Consider the following 22,364-nt stretch of genomic DNA (forward strand, 5'->3'; position numbering starts at 1 on the left):
TACTTTCTTCAATTTAAGTCTGAATTTTGCAATAAGGAACTGATGATTTGAGCCACAGTCAGTTCCCAGACTTGTTTTTGCTGATTTTATAGTGCTTCTCCATCTTCAGTTGCAAAGTTTATAATCAATCTGATTTCAGTATAAACCATCAGGTGATATCCATGTGTAGATTTGTTTCTTGGGTTGTTGGAAGAGGGTGTTTGCTGTGACCAGTGCGTCTCTTGGCAAAACTCTGTTAGCCTTTGCCCTGTTTCATTTTGTGAGCACACGTGCAGAAAAGCACAAAATATCAGTCTGTGGTATTCTTGGCAAAAATGCATAAGCACAATTCAATAATGAAGATATGAGACAAATTGAGTGGTTTACACTGGCTAATATACTTTAAAGTTATCAAGTTCATGAACCAAAGAGAAAAACTGAAAAACTATACCAGTTTGGAAGAGAGTATGGAGACGTGAGAACAAAATGCAATGTGTGATCTTGGTTAGAGTTCTGAACTAGAAAAAAGGGTCATTAGTGAAGTATCTAGCATAATTTGAATAAGGTCGATTGAGTGACTTCACTTTCACTTTCACGCATTGGAGAAGGAAATGGCAACCCACTCCAGTGTTCTTGCCTGGAGAATCCCAGGGACAGGGGAGCCTGGTGGGCTGCCATCTAATAGGGTTGCACAGAGTCAGACACGACTGAAGCAACTTAGCATAGATTAGTTAATATTATTGTATTGATACTACTAATTCATTGATTTATGGTAATAGTTCTATGATTACATAAATGTTAACAGTACATTTAAAAGGTTTATGGGAATTCCATGTATAGATAGCATTTTGTTGTTGTTGAATAGCTTAGTGATGTCTGATTCTTGGCAACCCCATAAACTGTACCCCTCCAGGTTCCTCGGTCCATGGGATTTTCCAGGCAAGAATACTAGAATGTATTGCCATTTCCTTCTCGAGGCAATTTTCCTGACCCAGACATTGAACCCACATTTCCTCTACATGCAGGAGAATACTTTCTACTGCTGAGCCACTGGGGAAGCCCAGATAGTATTTCACTAAGTCTAAATTCTATTTTGGAATGAAATATTTAAAACAATGTAGGAACATAGGAAATTAAATACACAAAAAATAAATTAACATAATAAACAAAATAGTGACATTTAAGAAATTTGACAGAGCCAATATTTGATTTTATGACAACTGATAAAAAGTTTTAAGTCCTTCAAGATTTATTCATAAGTGAAAGAATAGTTTATCAATATAAGTGACAAAGGGGAAAAATCCTTAGTGCTAAAAATCACTAAAAATATCACAAAAGCTTTATGAAACAATTTAACATTAGTAAATTTAAATTCCTTGAAAGCCCACCAAAAGTGATTATTGAAGTAATTGAACTGTTAAAATTTTTTCCTAAAATGCAAACTGTAGGTCAACATGATTTTACCAAATAATCTTTTCAAATTCCTTAAAGAAACAGTATCCATTTTAAATAACTCTTTCAGTGAAGAGAAAAATGGGGAACCATAACTCATTTGTAGATGCTAGCATAATCTTGACTTTATAACTGAAAAAAAAAATTTTTTAAGTAAAATAACCAATTATCTTCCTGAACATATATATAAAATTCTAAAAGAAAATATTAAGAAATTGAATCTAGTGATATTTTAAATATCTTACCATGTCACAACCAAGTGACATTTATTATAAGCATGCAAATTTGGTTGATGTTTTAAAAATCAGTCAAATTTATAGAACAAATGGTAAACAGAATAAAGAGCAAAATATGATCAATATGATTATTTCAAAAGATGCACAGAAATCATTTTAAACATTAGGGAGGAAGAAAGAGCCCTAGCAAAATTTTTGAAAATGAAGTAAAAGTTCATTAGTTGAAAAATGGACACTATTGGCAAAGTAGTCATTATTTCTAATAATCACCATTCAATAAATAAAGTTAATAAATTTAGCAAGGCTGCTGAGGATACAATAGATAGCAAAATGTCTACTGTATTTCCATATGCTGCTAATAAAAACTTACAAAATAAAATTTTTAAAAATCTATTTATGCTTATATCAAAAACTTCAAACATAGATAATTAAATCGAGCAAAATATATTCAGAACTTCTTTCAGAAAACATTAATAAAAATAGAATACCTACAGAAGGATATACGATGATCATGAATTTGGTTTGGTAAAAATCCAATACGGTAACATTTCAATTTCTCTATATTGATCATAGATTGAATGCAATTTCAATAAAAGTTTTTGCTGACTTATTAATGTATTTTGCTTCTTTGTTTTAAATTGTCACAGAAGAAACAGAAGTTAATCATGTTATAAGATGTATACAAAAATGTACAGAACTCAGACTAACAATTTTACAAAGAAGAACAAAGTTGGATTACCTATGCTAAATATACACTCAAGGCTTATAATTTTACATTATCTAAGACAGTGCAGCAGTACTATACAGAATTAGAACTCTTAGTTACATTTGAAATATTCTGTTTAATGAAATATCTCTTAGCATTTCATCAAAACTTTGATGGCTATTTTATCAAAACTTTGCTATTTCATCCTTTGTTGAAATGTAGCAGTTGTAAAATAATGACATCAAAAATATTTAGATATCTTTCTTCCCACATCAAACTGTGAATCTTTCAAAGCAGTACCAGTCTAACTAATAATTGTCAAACCTAGCAGTTTATAACATTTGTCAGAAAATCAAGAAATATGAGATATGATTAAAGTAACATCAGTAAGTGTGGCTTTCATAGGCACCAAAATCCCAGAATGATTACTCAAACTTACCTCCTATATCTGGGCGAAGTTTATTGTCATAGCCTTGAAGCAAGGAGTTGAGAATTTGTGTTATATCTCCTTCGTGAATCTTTGGTGCCAAGACCCAAGTTTTGTTCACTGTTAAGTCCTCATCATCTTCATCATCTGCTTTATCAACACTAAGAAATTCAAAGAAAAATTTGTATGATAGTTCAGTCAAAGAAGGATTTAAAAAAAAATAGTTTAAGTTTGCTATAATTGTATATGGGAGTAATAAGAGGTGAAAAAAAGCATTAGAAATATCTTACACTAAGTAAGCCTAATACCTATACCTTCATCATATGAACTGTCCTGTTTCAATAATATTCAAAAATGAAGAAATCAATACAAGGAATGATCATGTAATATTAAGATAATAAAATAAAATTTTCCCATCCCACAACTGTCATTTACAATGACAGAGGTCATGCAGATGGTAATGTAAGTAGTGGCCCTCGATTTGTGCAGACCACAATCTGCAGAGCCATATACAGGGATTCTAAACCAGACACTAAAATAAAAATTAAAAGGTCAATATATATATATAGGAAAAGTTGCAATAATTAGTCTAGTAAATGTATTTAAAATGCAAATATAAAAAAGAACACAAGGAAAGATGAGAGAAATAGAGTTAAAAGAATAAAAGGAAGAAGTATTAAACACATCTGATCAGAGCAAACACCCTCTTCCAACAACACAAGAGAAGACTCTACACATGGACATCACCAGATGGTCAACTGAAATCAGATTGATTATGTTCTTTGCAGCTAAATATGCAGAAGCTCTATAGAGTCAGCAAAAACAAGACTAGGAGTTGACTGTGGCTCAGATCTTGAATTCCTTATTGCTACATTCAGACTTAAAGAAAGTAGGGAAAACCACTAGACCATTCAGTTATGATCTAAAGCAAATCCCTTACTATTATACAATGGAAGTGACAACTCTTACGATTATACAGTGGAAGTGACAAGTAGATTCAAGGGATTAGATCTGATAGACAGAGTGCCTGAAGAACTATGGATAGAGATTCATAACATTGTATGGGAGACAGTGATCAAGACCATCCCCAAGAAAAAGAAATGCAAAAAGGCAAAATGGTTGTCAGAGGAGGCCTTACAAATAGCTGTGAAAGAAGAGAAGCAAAAGGCAAAGGAGAAAAGGAAAGAAATACCCATTTGAATGCAGAGTTCCAAAGAATAGCAAGGAGAGATAAGAAAGCCCTTCTCAGTGATCAATGCAAAGAAATAGAGGAAAACAATAGAATGGGAAAGACTAGAGATCTCTTCAAGAATACCAAGGGAACATTTCATGGAAAGATGGGCTCGAAAAAGGACAAAAATGGTATGGACCTAACAGAAGCAGACAATGTTAAGAAGAGGTGACAAGAATATACAGAAGAACTGTACAAAAAAGATCTTCATGATCCAGATAATCATGATGGTATGATCACTCACCAGAGACAGGCATCCTGGAATGTGAAGTAAAGTGGGCCTTAGGAAGGGTCTCTATGAACAAAGCTAGTGGAGGTGATGGAATTCCAGTTGAGCTATTTCAAATCCTAAAAGATGATGCTGCATAAGTGCTGCACTCAATATGCCAGCAAATTTGGAAAACTCAGCAGTGGCCACAGGACTGGAAAAGGTCATTCCAATCCCAAAGAAAGGCAATGCCAAAGAATGCTCAAACTACCGCATAATTGTACTCATCTCACACACTAGCAAAGTAATGCTCAAAATGTTCCAAGCCAGGCTTCAACAGTACGTGAACCATGAATTTCCAGATATTCAAGGTGGATTTAGAAAAGGCAGAGGAACCAGAGATCAAATTGCCAACATCTGCTGGATCACCGAAAAAGTGAGAGAGTTCCAGAAAAATATCTACTTCTGCTTTAGTGACTATGCCAAAGCCTTTGACTGTGTGGATCACAACAAACTGTGGAAAATTCTTAAAGAGATGGGAATACCAGACCACCTTACCTGCCTCCTGAGAAATCTGTATGCAGGTCAAGAAGCAACAGTTAGAACTGGACACAGAAAAACAGACAGTTCCAATTTGGGAAAAGAGTCTGTCAAGGCTGCATATTGTCACTTTGCTTATTTAACTTATATGCAGTGTACATCATGAGAAATGCTGGACTGGATGAGGCACAAGCTGGAATCAAGACTGTCAGGAGAAATCTCAATAACATCAGATACGCAGATGACACCATGTTTACAGTCGAAAGCAATGAAGAACTAAAGAGCCTCTTAGTGAAAGTGAAAGAGGAGAGTGAAAATGTTGGCTTAAAGTTCAACATTCAGAAAACTAAGATCATGGCAACCGGTCCCATCACCTCATGGCAAATAGATGACAAAACAATGGGAACATTGACAGACTTTATTTTGGGGGGCTCCAAAATCACTGAAGATGGTGACTAGCCATGAAATTAAAAGACACTTGCTCCTTGGAAGAAAATCTATGACCAACCTAGAGAGCATATTAAAAAGCAGAAACATTACTTTGCCAACAAAGGTCCTTCTAGTCACAGCTATGGTTTTTCCAATAGTCATGTATGGATGTGAGAATTGGACTATAAAGAAAGATGAGCATGGGAGAATTGATGCTTTTGAACTGTATTGGAGATGACTCTTCAGAGTACCTTGGACAGCAAGGAGATCCAACCAATCCATCCTAAAGGAATCAGTCCTGAAAATCTATTGGAAGGACTGATGCTGAAGCTGAAACTCTAATACTTTGGCCACCTGATACAAAGAACTGACTCATTTGAAAAGACCTTGATGCTGGGAAAGATTGATGGTGGGAGAAGGGGATAATAGAGGACGAGATTGTTTGATGGCATCACTGACTCGATGGATATGAGTTTCAGTAAGCTCTGGGAGTTGGTGATGGACAGGGAAGCCTGGAGTGCTGCAGTCCATAGGGTTGCAAAGAGTCAGACCAACTGATTGACTATACTGTCCAAACTGATGCTTCTTCCAAGTCAGAAGAACCCAGACTCCAGAAATTTATTTCAACAATTTGGTTGAAGATTATCTTTTCAAACACAAGTAAATGACTCACTCTCCATATATACATAATTGGAAACTCTGATTATCAAATCTTAGGACTAGAATTTAGACTTTAGGGATCAAATAACCCACTGCCTTTATTTTGTAAAGAGGAAATTGAAGTTTGTAGGGAACTAAGGAAAGCACAAACTCATTTGTTTGCAAAATTGAAACTCAAACCCTGATCATAGAGCTAATGCTTCCTGCTATACCTGTGTGTTTAACAAGCATAAAGTTTTAATTTACTTATGAATTATATTAGAAACATATTGTGGTAGTAATGTGTGTATATGTGTGTGTGTGTGTGTGAGCTCAGTGTCTTAGTCATGTCCAACTGTTTGCGACTCCCTGGACTCTAGCCACTAGGCTCCTCTGTCCATGAAATTTTCCAGGCAAAAATACTGGAGTGGGTGGCCATTTCCTACTCCAGGGAATATTCCCAGCTCATGGATTGAGCCCGCCTCAGTTGTAACATATTTATCTTTGAAAAGTCAAAGCCACTCAGTTGTGTCCTACTCTTTGCCAGTCCATGGTATAGTCCATGAAATTCTCCAGACCAGAATACTGGAGTGTGAAGCCGTTCCCTTCTGCAAGGAATCTTCCCAGCTCAGGGATCGAACCCAGCTCTCCCACATTGCAGGCAGATTCTTTACCAGCTGAGCTACTAGGGAAGCTGAGCCACCAGGATAAAAAATGTTCATCTTTATTACCCATGAATTTCCTGATCATCATTTGAGTGAGATCATCCTAGACTTACATGCACCTTTAGTAAATCTTAGTCTCCAGTAAAAAATATATATAAACTTTTATATCGGTAAAATTAGGTAAATCTACAATTCATTATTTACTTACATATGTTTCAGAAATGGGCTTCCCTCCCACAATAGATATTGAAGTTTATAATAATAGCTTTAGTTGTAATTTCTACACTATTCATTTAGCTCTCTTTTGCTGTGGACCTAAACATCTTAGCTAATGCAATTCTTAACTCTTTTATCATTTTTTTTCCAATTTTATTGATATATAATTAACTTATAACATTGTATATATTTAAGGTGTACAACACAACGATTTGATCTATGTATACAGCAAGATGACTACCACAGTAAGTTTAGTTAACATTCACCCTTTTTATCCTTTTAAAGAGTATAAATTAACATTGTAAATAAAAACTTAACCTTTGAAATATTTGTGCCTCATTTCATCTTCAAAGTCATTATATTGATAGTTATAACAGATAATGGGATGTATTAGTCTTCTCAATATTTCTCATCTTCTTCCTGTCAAATAATTATAGTTTCCACTTCACTGGCTTCTAACTTGGTCACGTGACCTGAGTTCTCCTTTCTCAAAGAGTGACCCACTATACTCAAGTTCGGCTCAGTAGTTTGTTTTGGCTAATGGAATGCGTAACGTGCCACTACCAAGCAGAAGATCTAATGCCAATGCATGTTCACCATCTCTCTCTTGTCCTTGTGTGAAAAGACCCAGACACACTCAGAGGCTACTACTCCATGACTTGTCTATCAGAGTAAAGGCAACCTGAACAGAGCCACAGTTGACCTACAATGGACACGCAGCCTGAGTAAGAAATAAACATGTAGAATTGTAAGTCACTAAGATTTGGGAGTAGTTTATTACTAGAGTATATAATTTTATCCCTTTTGTAAGCTAATGAGACTTGGGGGGTAGTTTATTACCATTTTTACCACAGTATACAAATTTTATACTCCTGGTATATTAACAGATTTTTAATGTTCATTCATAATTATTTTGCTGTATTTCACTTAAAAATATATACTACTGAAATATAGTTAGTTATATGATTTCCTTCAAATAATTCATTTTCTCTCAATAAAAGGAAAATATATGTACATAGATACATTCATTTATGAACTAAGGAGTCGAAAATACTGAAGTATTAGGAATCCCTGCTGGTATGTCCTCCAGCAAAATTTTATGAAATTAGAATTGCTGAGATATTGTCAATAACCAAAACTTTAGGGCATACATCTAGCTTTAAAACCCGGTTTTGTAAAAAAAAAAAAAAAATCTGATTGATAGAGAAGATCATTACACATATAAGAACTTGATTTTTCTTTGCAATATGATTGTAGTCAAATGGATGTTCCCAGAAAATATAAAAGCTTTCCCTAATTTTTAGGGTAACAAAATCTTGGTAATCCCGAAAGTACATGCTCACACTGATGTATATTCCCATTTTCCCAGAAAGCTCAGAGGTAATATGAAAATTTACCTCAATGATATTACAAAGCTAACTTTGCTCATTTTTGGCAATAACAGAAATGAACTTTCATTATATTAATAGTTCCTCATTCTACATTTTCTTCTACATTTTCTAAATTGCCTTCAGAATATTAACTACTTTAATATCATATTGGTATTATTTTGTGGATTAAAAAACAATTGTAATAAGTTAAACATAGTTTGTATAGCATATCAATGTCTCACTGTCTTTCATAGGCTGAAAGATCTGTAACATTTACGTATGTTGAGTGAACATTCATTTTGGGGAAACAAGTAGTATTTCCTTAGGAAATTTCCCTGGGAATTTCTTGACTCATTCTCAAGCACTACTTTTAAATAATGTGAATAAATATAATTTTATAAGTACTGGACATACATAGACTCCTCAGTTTATAATTTTATACATTGTTTATTTTAATGATTGATGTTTTCATATTTATTATCAACTGTCAAGGGCCAGTGATGCACCATTATGTTCCTATTATGTTTTCAGAACTGTGTGCAAGGTTTCTTCCATATTAAGTTATGTTATTTAATACAGAGTAATCCTATTAAATACATATTACTATTCCTATTTTACAAATGAGAAAAAATAGATATACAGAATTTCCAGGACCCACACTACTAAACAATAGAGGCAGAATCTGAAACAAGATTGATTTAGTTTGAAGACTCATTTTCTCTTTGAAGTTTCCATGATATCTTATCATTAATTTTTTTTAACATTTTTTTTTATTTTTAATTATTTATTTATTTATTTATTTTTAATATTTACTTTACAATTCTGTATTGGTTTTGGCATAGATTGACATGAATCCACCACCAGTGTGGTTGAATTTTGAGTCTTCTAATTTATAAGAACACAACACTTGTGGTAAATAGTTAGCAAGTGCATTTGGATTGTGCATATGTAGGATGCTTCGTCTCTGCCTTGAGTTCTGAAAAGTTAGAATGATAATTTCAAGGAATCACACACACTCTCTCTGATGAAAAAGATTTTCTAACAGATATGCTTAATCTTCAATCCAATGCTTTCATTCATTATAGCAGAAATAACAAGTGCTACAAATATGTTAACTACAGAAAACATAAAGACAAATGAAACTGTATTCCTGATCTAAATGATCTTCATGTTGTTATTCTTTAGTCACTAAGTCATGTCCAATTTATTGGAAACCCATGGACTCTAGCCCACCAGGCTCCTCTGTCCATGAGATTTTCAAGGCAAGAATACCAGAGTGGGTTGCTGTTTCCTCCTCCAGGGGATCTTCCAAACCCAGGGATTGAACCCAAGTCTCCCACATTGGCAGGAAGATTCTTTACCACTGATCCACCAGAGAAACCCCTAGATGACATTATTTTCTATTAAAGGAGATAATTATTCAAACAATCGGGCTTCTGTGGTAGCTCAGCTGGTAAAGAATCCACCTGCAATGCACGCCAGTATTCTTGGGCTTCCCTGTGGCTCAGACAGTAAAAATCTACCTGTAACGCAAGAGATCTAGGTTCAATCCCTGGGTCGAGATCCCCTGGAGGAGAGCATGGCAACCCACTCCAGTATTCTTGCCTGGAGAATCCCCATGGACAGAGGAGCTTGGGAGGTTACAGTCCATGGTGTCTCAAAGAGTCAGACACAACTGAGCAACTAAGCACAGCACATTCAAACAACACAGAAAACCATTATATACAAAGATGCTTATCACAGTGGCATGTATAGTAGCACAAACTTTAAACAGTAAGATCATGCTTAGTAAATTATTATTTGCCTATAGCGTCTAATGGATTTATCCATTCAATTGGTGATTGTGAAGTATCTCGTAAAAATATAAAATTATTTTCATAATTGAATGTTATATGCAAAGTAACACATAATAATTTGCTTTTATCAAACCCTAGGTATAAAATAGCTAAAATATTTAACAAGAAAGTAGCATAATGAATACATTAAGTGTTCTACACTCATGGAGCTATAGAAAATTTAATTTTTTCTGTATATTAATAGTATGCTGCTATAATTTTGTAATATAAATACATGAAAAGCAGTTTATTTGACATTAATACCTACCTAAAAATGAAATGCCTCTTCCTATACACCAGATAATGCCCTGAAATAAATTTCTAATCATAAAAATTAAATAATTAAATAGAGACTTTTATGGAGAGAAGTAGAGCTTTATATTGTGCCAGAAAAATGAGTATGGCAGCCCTAAAAAGTTGCCACTTGGCTCTCCTGGCTTGGGAATATGGTTTACTGGCAGCCCAGGTGTTTACTGACCAGCACTATGTCTGCACCAGATCCGAGCACCCTCGGGGCAGCTTTCAGGCAATAACTCCACACTGTGGCAATGGTAGTACAGACCCATTCCTGCAGGACGAGGGACCTCTCTACAGGGCAACTTTGGCTGGATGAATCCAGAAGGCCTGACTAAAGCTTGTTGAGAGGGCACTCTATTCTGAGACTCTTTTGAATCAAACATCTTCTTTGCCCTATACTTTCATACGGGTCAGATCTCCATTATTATCTGAAGGCTCTCTCTGCTTACTTCCACTTCCTCTCCTTTACCCTGCTGGGCATTTCTCTCAAAAATCTCTTACATGTCTAATCTCATCTTGGCATCTGCTTCTCTGAGGCTTTTGCTTCTCACGTTCCTTAACTGACCCTTGTGACCAGTTACTAAAGAAAGTTTTTTGAGTCACTTGCTTCAATATTGGGCTTCCCTGACAGCTCAGTTGGTAAAGAATCCACCTGCAATGCAGGAGACCCTGTTTTGATTCCTGGATTGGGAAGATCCACTGAGAAGGGATAGGCTACCCACTCCAGTATTTTTGGGCTTCCCTGTTGCTCAGTTGGTAAAGAATCAGTCTGTATTTATGTCTTACTAAGCTATTTTACTGCATTTACAAGTCTGATTATAGTAAATATATAGTAAATTATTCAATGTAAAAATACTTTAATGAGTATATTATTCTTCCTAATACAATAAGTAAAAGTTTAAATTTATGATAACTAAGAGATAAGTATAGACAAGATATGCTAATGCATATAATCATGAAAGAATTCATCTCTATTGCTAGAAATATATATATATATATATATATATATATGCTGCTACTGCTAAGTTGCTTCAGTCATGTCCGACTCTATGCGACCCGACAGACGGCAGCCCACCAGGCTCCCCCGTCCCCGGGATTCTCCAGGGAAAAACACTGGAGGGGGTTGCCATTTCCTTCTCCAGTGCGTGAAAGTGAAGTGAAGTCGCTTAGTCGTGTCCAACTCTTAGCGACCCCATGGACTGCAGCCCACCAGACTCCTCCATCCATGGGATTTTCCAGGCAAGAGTCCTGGAGTGGGGTGCCATTGCCTTCTCCTATATATATATATATATATATAACAAGTCAATCAATCAATATAATTTTTCATAAATAGGGTAAACATTCATCAAGATTTGCCCAGGACAATCTTGATTTACACCTGTTGTCCTAGAATAATTATAAATAGTACCCTCTTTCACTCACAAAAAGCCTAATTTGAATTATAAATTGTATAGTCACCCTGTATATAGTTCATATAAGGTTGACTTCAATGCAGGTGTCCTTGTTCTGACACCTGGGGAACACCCTTCCATTAAGCTGTTAAGACAGTGCAGATGAAACTCAAAAGCCAGGCCTCATCAGTGAACTGTTGCTCATAACAAATTAGTGTTTTTTTATAAACATCAGATACATTTCCATAAGTCAACTGACAGATTCCAGGGAAGAAATATAATGTTCTAATGCTTCTAAGAAGACTATATCTTAAAGTCAAATCCTACAGGAGCTAACTTTTAAAGAGTATTTATAGGCACTGATTTTAGATTTAAAAGAGAAAATAAAATTTTTAAAATTCAATTATTTTTCTTCTTTTTGCCTTTATATTCTCACCACTTATTTCTTTAGTATAGAGTCCTTTTTAGGATAGTGATGCTGAATCATTTTCATTGTTCATACATGTTGGCAGGGAAGCAAAATAAGTAACAGTGATAGATAACAATGTTACAGATTTGAACCTTCTGAGGTGAAATGATAGTCCACTCAATTCTGTGATTATCTGATAAGCACAAATGAATTTGGGACCCATCACTTAAGGCACTAGAGAGGAATGCTTTGGAAATCTGAGAAGGGAGGAGGGAAGCATGCCTAGAGTATTAAGCAAGTGTATTCCTCCCTGGGCTTCCAGTCTATTCAGTGCTTAACTCTAACATAAATTAATCACACTGCATCTTATTCAACTACTTTATTTGTTTATGGTGCTCTATAAGCTCCTTGAAAACTAGGGCTAAGGTTTTCAATATGAAAACATTGTTGCTTAGCCTGATATATAATGGGCACAATAAAAAAAAATTCACTAAATAAATGAATAATAATGTAAAGAATATTAGAAATCATCTTGATGTTCATAGGCAAAATTATAGTGAATAAAGAAACAACTAAGAACTGTAAATATTGGCCTTAATCAGAGAATTCATTATTGTTCAGTTCAGTACACTCAGTCATGTCTGATACTTTGCGACCCCATGGACTGCAGCACACCAGGCTTCCCAGTCTATCACCAACTCCCGGAGCTTACTCAAACTCATGTCTACCATGTCGGTGATGCCATTCAACCATTTCATCCTCTGTTTTCCCCTTCTCTGCCTGCCTTCAATCTTTCCCAGCATCAGGGTCTTTTCCAATGAGTCGGTTTTTTGCATCAGGTGTCCAAAGTATTGGAGTTTCAGGTTCAGCATCAGTCCTTCCAATAAATATTTAGGACTGATTTCCTTTAGGATGGACTGTTTGGATCTCCTTGCAGTCTAAGGGACTCTCAAACATCTTCTACAACACCATAGTTCAAAAGCATCAATTCTTTGCTGCTCAGCTTTCTTTACAGTCCAATTTTCACATCCATACATGGCTACTGGGAAAACCATAGCTTTGACTAGACGGACCTTTGTTGGTAAAGCAATGAAAAATGTCTCTGCTTTTTAATATGCTGTCTAGGTTGGTCATAGCTTTGTTTCCAAGGAGAAAGCATCTTTTAATTTCATGGCTGCAGTCACCATCTGCAGTGATTTTGGAGCCCCCCAAAATAAAGTCAGACACTGTTTCCACTGTTTCCCCATCTATTTCCCATGAAGTGATGGGACCGGATGCCATGATCTTAATTTTCTGAATGTTGAGTTTTAAGCCAAACTTTTCATTCTCCTTTTTCACTTTTATCAAGAGGCTCTTTAGTTCTTCTTTGCGTCTTGCCATAAGGGTGTCATCTGAATATCTGAGGTTATTGATATTTCTCCCAGAAATCTTGATTCCAGCTTATGCTTTTTCCAGGCTGGCATTTCAAATGATGTACTCTGCATATATGTTAAATAAGCAGGGTGACAATATACAACCTGATGTACTCCTTTCCTGATTTGGAAACAGTCTGTGGTTTCATGTCCAGTTCTAACTGTTGCTTCTTGACCTGCATACATTATTGTAATTTTTACCTAATATAAAACTAATTTTAAAAACACAGTAGCTTTATCATCCTAGTACTAATCTATCATAAACTTCAGAAAAAACAATGCAAAACAATCTAAAAAACAGTTACAAAAAAATATAGCAGGAAAGGTGTACATCTTATATGAGGAAACTAAAAAACTAATTGAAGCATATAAGAATAGAAAAAATAAATGCAAAGTAAATATTTTGGCTATAAAACTGTCATATTAATATATAATTCTCAAACTAGTTTATAAATCTAAGAAATCTATATTTTAAAAATTTTGCTGATGTATTGCAGAAACTAAACCAATATTGTAAGCAATTAGACTTCAATTAAAAATAAGTTAACAAAAAGAAAGCTTCCTATGTAAAATGTTAAAATCATTATACTGTAGTTAATCCTCAATATGAGGATTACAAGAAATTTTTGAAAAATAGATTGTGAGATAAAATTTGCCTTGCCAGAATAAAGAGAAAAATAAAGTTACTGTAATCAAAACCAAATTGTGGTAATACATAAAGAAATCAGTGAGAATGAAATCAAACATTCAAAGTGATATACCAAGTGTCCAGAAATTCAGTATATGATAAATGTGACTAGTCAGCTTAGAAATGAGAGCATGAATAATTCAGTAAATTCCTGTTAAAACATTTAGAAAAAAATAAATTACTACTTACATAATAAATTACTAACATACCCAGGTGGGGCTAGTGGTAAAGAACCCGCCTGCCAATGCAGGAGAAACAAGAGATGTGGTTAGATCCCTGGATCTGAAAGATCCCTGTAAAAGGAAATGGCAACCCATTCCAGTATTCTTGCCTGGGAAACCCCATAGACATAGGGGCCTGGAGGGCCATAGTCCATAGGATCACAAAGAGTCAGAAGCAACTGAAGTGATTCAGCATGCATACTAAAGATCAAAATATTAAAAAGTATTAAAAATTTAAAGAAAATATCAAAAATATTTATTTTGTAACTTTTGGGGGTAAGGAGTTCCTTCTACACAACATGTTGTCAAACCAGGAGAGTACAAAAAACTGACAAAAAAAATAAATTATGGAGGACATTAGACAGAATTCAGATAAAAACTATAGAGCAAAGGACAAAAACAAAGATATTTACAACATAATTTGTACAGGAATTTCAGAGGGGAAAGAAGACTAATAAATATATGAAATTATGCTATTATTTACTGGTAGCAAGGGAAAATAAGTTTAAAATATGGCAAATTTTAGCCATAACAGTGGAAAAACATTCAAAGTTTTGGTACCAGTATATTCAGTACTAGCAATAATATAGATAAATGGCATTTTTATAACCATTTGTGTTCAGTCACTCAGTCATGTTTGACTCTTTGTGACCGCATGGACTGAAGCACACCAGGCTTCCCCATCCTTCACTATCTCCTGGAGTTTCCTCAGACTCATGTCCATTGAGTTGATGATGCCATAAATAGAATAAATTACTCTAATAGAGCAAATTGGGTAGCTTGGAAACACTGATGAAGTATTAAAATTAAAACATGAGAATCCCATGGACAGAGGAGCCTGTGCAGGCTCTAGTGCGTAGGGTTGGTTGCACGGAGTCAAACATGACTAAAGTGGCCACACACATGCAAGCACATGTGTATATATGAACACAGTAACAAAAAAGCCACATTCCTGGGAAGAAACACTGTGACCAACCTGGACAGCATATTAAAAAGCAGAGACATTACTTTGCCAACAAATGTCTGTATAGCCAAAGCTATGGTTTTCCAGTGGTCATGTATGGATGTGACAGTCGGACTAAAATGAAAGCTGAGTGCCAAAGAATTGATGCTTTTGAACTGTGGTGTTGGAGAAGACTCTTGAGAGTCTCTTGGACTGCAAGAGATCAAACCAGTCAATCCTAAATCAGTCCTAAAGAGTCATTGGAAGGACTGATGGTGAAGCTGAAACTCCAACACTTTGGCCACCTGATGCAAAGAACTGATTCACTGGAAAAGACTCTGAAGCTGGGAAAGATTGAAGGCAGGAGGAAAAGAGGAGGACAAAGGATGAGATGGCTGGATGGCATCACCGATTTGATGGACATGAGTTTGAGGAAGCTCCGGGAGTTGGTGCTGGACAGGAAACCTGGGGTGCTGCAGTCCACAGGGTCACAAAAATTTGGGACACGACTGAGCAACTGAACTGAACTGAGATACTTAGTCCCTCCTTTTAATGATGATGTGGTATTCTATATTACATAAGTATCATAATTTATTCTGTTAGTCCATAAACAGTGAAAAGGAACTAAAAAGCCTCTTGATGAAGGTGAAGGAGGAGAGCAAAAGAGCTGGCTTAAAACTAAATATTAGAAAAACTAAGATCACAGCATCTGGCCCCATTCAGTTCAGGTCAGTTCAGTTCAGTCACTCAGTCATGTCTGACCCTTTGTGACCCATGAATCACAGCATGCCAGGCCTCCCTGTCCATCACCAACTCCCAGAGTTCACTCAGACTCACATCCATTGAGTCAGTGATGCCATCCAGCCATTTCATCCTCTGTTGCCCCCTTCTCCTCCTGCCCTCAATCCCTCCAAGCATCAGGGTCTTTTCCAATGAGTCAAGTCTTCGCATGATGTGGCCAAATTATTGGAGTTTCAGCTTCAGCATCAGTCCTTCCAATGAATACCCAGTACTGATATCCTTTAGGATGGACTGGTTGGATCTCCTTGCAGTCCAAGGGACTTTCAAGAGTCTTCTGCAACACTACAGTTCAAAAGCATCAATTCTTCAGTGCTCAGCTTTCTTCACAGTCCAACTCTCACATCCATACATGACTACTGGAAAAACCATAGCTTTGACTAGACAGACCTTTGTTAGCAAAGTAATGTCTCTGTGTTTTAATATGCTATCTACGTTGGTCATAACTTTCCTTCCAAGGAGCAAGTGTCTCTTACTTCATGGCAAATAGAGGGGGAAAAGTTGGAAGTAGTGACAGATTTCCTCTTCCTGGGCTCTAAAATCACTGTGAATGGTGACTGCACCATGAAATCAGAAGACATTTTCTTCATGGCAGGAAAGCTATGACAAACCTAGACAGTGTGTTGAAAAGCAGAGACATTACTCTGCCGACAAAGACAAAGGCTGTAGTCAAGGCTATGGTCTTCCCAGTGTATAATTGTGAAAGCTGGACAGTAAAGAAGGCAGAGCAATGAAAAATTGATGCCTTTGAACTATGGTGCTGGAGAAGACTCCTGAGAGTCCCTTTGACAGCAAGGAGATCAAATCAGTCAATCTTAAGGGAAATCAACCTTGAATACTCATTGGAAGGACTGAGGCTGAAGATGAAATTTCAGTATTTTGGTCATTTGATGCAAACATTTGACCCATTGGAAAAGTTCCTGATACTGGGAAAGATTGAGGACATATGGAGAAGACAGTATCAGAGGATGAGATGACTGGATGGATATGAATTTGGGCAAATTTGGGGAGATAGTGAGGGACAGGGAGGCCTGGCGTGCTGCAATCCATGGGGCTGCAAAAATTCAGACATGACTGGGCATCTGAACAACAACAACTAAGTATATATATATAAATCTAGAAGAATACCTTTGATATTAGTTGTATGACAAACACAAGTGTTAGATTTCATTTGTACAAAAAATGTACACACAAATGTGTATACACATACTTGTTTAAACTTACAGAAAAATCTGGAAGTATCGGCTTCAAATGGCTAAGTAATTTTGAGAAGTAGAAATATAATAAGTTTTATTCTATTATTATTAACATTACATGGTCAAAAACATTATGACTCTAGGGAAAAAGTTTTATTTTTTCCATGTACTTCAACAACATATAGGAGAAGGAAATGGCAGCCCACTCCAGTATTCTTACCTGGAAAATCCCAGGGACAGAGAAGCCTGATGGGCTGCTATCTATGGGGTCACACAGAGTCAGACACGAGTGAAGTGACTTAGCAGCAGCAGCAGCAACAACATATATGAATATCACTAAGAGATTATTTAAATTATTTAAGAAAATAAAGAAAAATAAATTTGAATTATTTGTGGTAAAAAACTTAAAACATTTTATGTCTAGAATAGAATAAAAATTGGATTGAATATTAATGATTCTACAATTTGAGATGTGAAATATTAGTCTAGAAGAAAAAATAAAATATGATATCTTCATCCACTGTGAACTTTATGTGACTTTCTTGATAAAGTAGAATATATAGAATCCATCAAATTACATTAAGGTTAAGAAATTAATGACCATAGAGATTGCTTGTGCACACAGTGCTTCATTCTTAGTTTCAAAAAGAAGTATGACAAATTCCTAAATCTAGTAGAACATAGTTTGATGTGATTAGACTAGAAATAGGAATGTAGAGTTATAATATTTAATAAGAAGAGGGAAAGACTCAAATCAGAATATATTTTTAAAAATTAATTAGTATAGTGACATATATTTAGAAAGAGAACAAAATGAGAAAAGTACAAAATAAAGCAGCTTATTTTTTTTAACATCTTTGCTCATAGTTATGAAATTCTCATGGTTTAGTGACTGATCCAAAAATGCTAATAATAAAACAATGTTTTATGCAAATTTTTGGATTTCTAATTACTTTGTTTGACACACCAATTCTATTTTCTTGAAACAGAGTTTATAAAATTGTGAACCATGATTCCAAAGAATAATATTTAGGGGGGATTATAAATATTTTTGAGCCTGTTTCCACATGAATATTTTTTGAGGAAGGGAAATAAACCATAATTTTCTTCAGTCTATTAAAAAAATTACTGCTGGATTGAAAGTATATTAAAATGAACACCAAATTTGTCATTATATCACTTTATATTCATAGAACACAACACAACATAAATTAGACTTAGAAACAATATAACTCTTCATGACATTCACATTCTCTAAGCCTTTGATGCTCAGATAAATTATATAAGGCTGCTAAAATTTTTGCAAAATTGAGGCATAATATTGAGGGTTATTAAATTATAAAAGGTATGAAAAGATCTTTAAATGGAAAAAATAAATGGGAATTGGTTCTTCTGAATGCAAAAAGGTATACTTTTTCCTCAGTCTTAAGATCGTAAAGTAAGTGGTAAAATATTTTCACTGACGTAAGTTATCTTCTCAGAACTTTCACTTTAAAAGGGAGAGAATACAAATGAGTATAACAGAAACAACAAAACACTCTCGTCAGCTACAGTTATGACAATCTGAAGGTTTTCAGAAAGAATTGTTACTAAGGAAATGACAGGAACAAATGTACACTCATAAGTCACCTGCACAGAGTAAGAAATCAGTTTAAAAAACACAGATGTCTGATTAAAACTTAACCTTAATCTAACCAATAGAGCTACCTTGTTTCAGTCAATATGGCTCTTTAGTAGAAAAGTAATCCTTGCTCAAAACCCTCTACTACATGTGTTGGAAAATTATTCTGATAGTTATACACATCTAGGATGACTGACGAAGAAGGCAATGGCATCCCACTCCAGTACTCTTGCCTGGAAAATCTCATGGATGGAGGAGCCTGGTGCACTGCAGTCCGTGGGGTCGCAAAGAATTGGACACGACTGAAGCGACTTAGCAGCAGGAATAGCAGGATGACTGAGAGGTGAATGACGTGCCTTTATTAAAGCAGTTCTCAAATTCTGCAAGCATGAATCATGGTCCTAGTAACATCCCCAAAGATTAACTTGTTTTCCAGAACCCTTGATTCTAAATAGTCTCATAGTTAAGTAGCGAACCGAATCATACCCTGATCATAACAGTGTTAAAATTTTGGGAACGCATGTACACCTGTGGTGGATTCATGTCAACCTATGCCAAAACCAATACAGAATTGTAAAGTAAAAATTAAAAATAAATAAATAAATAAATTAAAAATATATATATATTAAACCTACTATTTTCTAATCATAAGTCTTCTGATATGCCCATCCACCTACAGGTTGAAGTTCAGGGTCTATGTTAACTTTCTTTCTATATCCCTGTGTTATTCAAAATATTTGTCTAAAAGTAAGGAGAAATGTTAAATCTCCAAATGGATTGTATTTAGGAGAAAAGGATTCCTACAGTTCAGAAATTTACTACTTCACTAAATTATATAGATTTTAACAGGATGTTAGAAAGTGAAAGTCACTCAGTTGTGTCCAACTCTTTGTGACCCCATGGACTATCATGGAATTCTCCAGGCCAGAATACTGGAGTGGGTAGCCCTTCCCTTTTCCAGGGGATCTTCCCTACCCAGGGATCAAACCCAGGTCTCCCATATTGCAGGGGGATTCTTTACCAGCTGAGCCACAAGGGAAGCCCGAGAAAACTGGAGTGGGTAGCCTATCCCTTCTCCAGCAGATCTTCCCCACCCAGGAACTGAACCAGGGTCTCCTGCATTGCAGGAGGATTCTTTATCAACTGAGCTGTCAGGGAAGCATTGCCATTTTAATGAAACATACTCAATGATCAAAGTAAAGAATATCCTGGGAATTTAGTTTTCAAAAGCCTCACCAAAATGTGAAGCCATACCTCTGGCCACAAAATATAATGTTCTCTCTCTATGCATATTCTTTACTAACACTGACCTGAACTTATGTATATGACAGCTAAGAATATTAGTCTTTTCCTAGAGTTGCAACTGATGCCAGTCTCCTTAATACCTCATTAGAGCTCATATAGAATTCTGAGGAAGAATTATAGTATTTTACTGTTTTTACTTTTATATTGACAGGCCATCTCAACACTAACTACTAGACTTTAAGTCCACTGGAGGTGGGGCTGTGCCTTCTTTGCCCAGCACATATACTATCACATATATGTCCTGTCTACAGTATACAAACACTACTAGGACAAAGACTATGTCTTGCTTACCACTGTATCCCAGTTCCCAGACTCTGCTTAATACATATTAGGCACTGAGTAAATATTGTTGAATGAACGCTAATGTTTAATAACTGTTTACTGAATTAATAGCTAAGACTCCTTCCTGAAACATGGGGCTTCAGTTGGCTAAACTATTTTAGTACAGATAGAATTAGATCCTGAGCTATTTAAAAATAGAAGAAAATCATAGATTTCATCTCCTGCTAACAAGTTTCTGCTAAAAGTCTAGTGATAAGGCATTCATTACTTTGTTAGAAGACTTTTGTATGGATGAAAATCTGTCTTCACATAGCTTTCACTACTTAGTTATGGATTGTTTATAACATCTATACACAGTAAATTCAAGTATGATTTTCTCTGGCATCCTTAAGAATATAAGATGCCTCAATAAGTCTCCTGAATTCCAAATTCTCGCTTTTAACTCTTCATCCAGTGGGGGTTTTTTCTAGATTAAGAAGTCCAGTTGAAGTTTTTTTTTTCCTAAAATAATTAATCCAGCACTGCACATAATATTCTAGATTATGTCTCATGTAGAAGAGAAGAGGGGAAGGAGACACTTGAGTGCAATTGAGAGAAGCACAGTAGGTACACTATCCACTGTGTCAGTTCAATTCAGTTCAGTCACTCAGCCGTGTTCGACCCTTTGTGACCCCATGAATCGCAGCACACCAGGCCTCCCTGTCCATCACCATCTCCCGGAGTTCACTCAGATTCATGTCCATCGAGTCTGTGATGCCATCCAGCCATCTCATCCTCTGTCGTCCCCTTTTCCTCCTGCCCCCAATCCCTCAAAGGGGAAGACAGAGGATGAAATGGCTGGATGGCATCACCGACTCAATGGACGTGAGTCTGAGTGAACATCACCGACTCAATGGACGTGAGTCTGAGTGAACTCCGAGAGTTGGTGATGGACAGGGAGGCCTGGCGTGCTGTGATTCATGGGTCACAAAGGGTCAGACATGACTGAGTGACTGAACTGAACTGAACTGACACAGTGGATCATATACCTACCTACTGCGCTTCTCTCAATTGCACTCAAGTGTCTCCTCCCCTCTCTTCTCTTCTCTCTGCTCCTCTCTTTTTCTCTACTTTCCCTTCCTCATCCTTCCCTCCCTCCCTTGCTTTCCTCATCCACAGTTATGTTAATGGCTTTGATTTACATGACATTTGTAATCCTAGAGAAAAGTTGGTTAAAAATGCAGGTTCTGTGCAGAGAGCACATGGATCTGAGTCTTGGATTCAGCATTATCAGCAAGATGATCTTTGCTGTTGTTTATTTAGCTGCTCTACTGTGTTTTATTTTGGGCTTCCTTGATAGCTCAGTTGGTAAAGAATCTGCTTGCAATGCGGGAGACCTGGGTTCATCCCTGGGTTGGGAAGATCCCCTGGAGAAGGGATAGGTTACCCACTTCAGTATCCTGGCCTGATGAATTCCATGGACTATACAGTCCATGGGGCCACAAAGAGTCGGACACGACTGAGTGACTTTCACTTTCTTTCTATGTATTATTTAGTGCCTACTCTGTATTATCTAGGGGGCTCCCAAATCACTGCAGATGGTGACTGCAGCATGAAATTAAAAGACCCTTGTTCCTTGGACGAAAAACTATGACCAACCTAGATAGCATATTAAAAAGCAGAGACATTATTTTTCAAACAAAGGTTTGTCTAGTCAGAGTTATGGTTTTTCCAGTAGTCATGTGTGGATGTGAGAGTTGGACTATAAAGAAAGCTGAGCACTGAAGGATTGATGCTTTTGAACTGTGGTATTGGAGAAGATGTTTGAGAGTCCCTTAGACTGCAAAGAGATCCAACCAGTCCATCCTAAAGGAAATCAGTCCTGGGTA

The 22,364-nt window shown here is 36.0% G+C and overlaps 1 protein-coding gene across 1 annotated transcript in view; it reads right to left on the reverse strand.

The window, feature by feature from the left end:
- Positions 1–22,364, reverse strand: part of GABRG1 (gamma-aminobutyric acid type A receptor subunit gamma1) — an 89,746-nt gene that overhangs the window by 62,433 nt on the left and 4,949 nt on the right. The window contains exon 2 of the mRNA XM_040238138.1: positions 2,813–2,961. Within this exon, the coding sequence (XP_040094072.1) occupies positions 2,813–2,961 (149 nt within the window). The remainder of the gene's footprint in view (positions 1–2,812; positions 2,962–22,364) is intronic.

This window comes from Oryx dammah, unplaced genomic scaffold (assembly GCF_014754425.2).
Source record: "Oryx dammah isolate SB20612 unplaced genomic scaffold, SCBI_Odam_1.1 HiC_scaffold_3, whole genome shotgun sequence".
In the NCBI taxonomy this organism is placed as follows: domain Eukaryota; kingdom Metazoa; phylum Chordata; class Mammalia; order Artiodactyla; family Bovidae; genus Oryx; species Oryx dammah.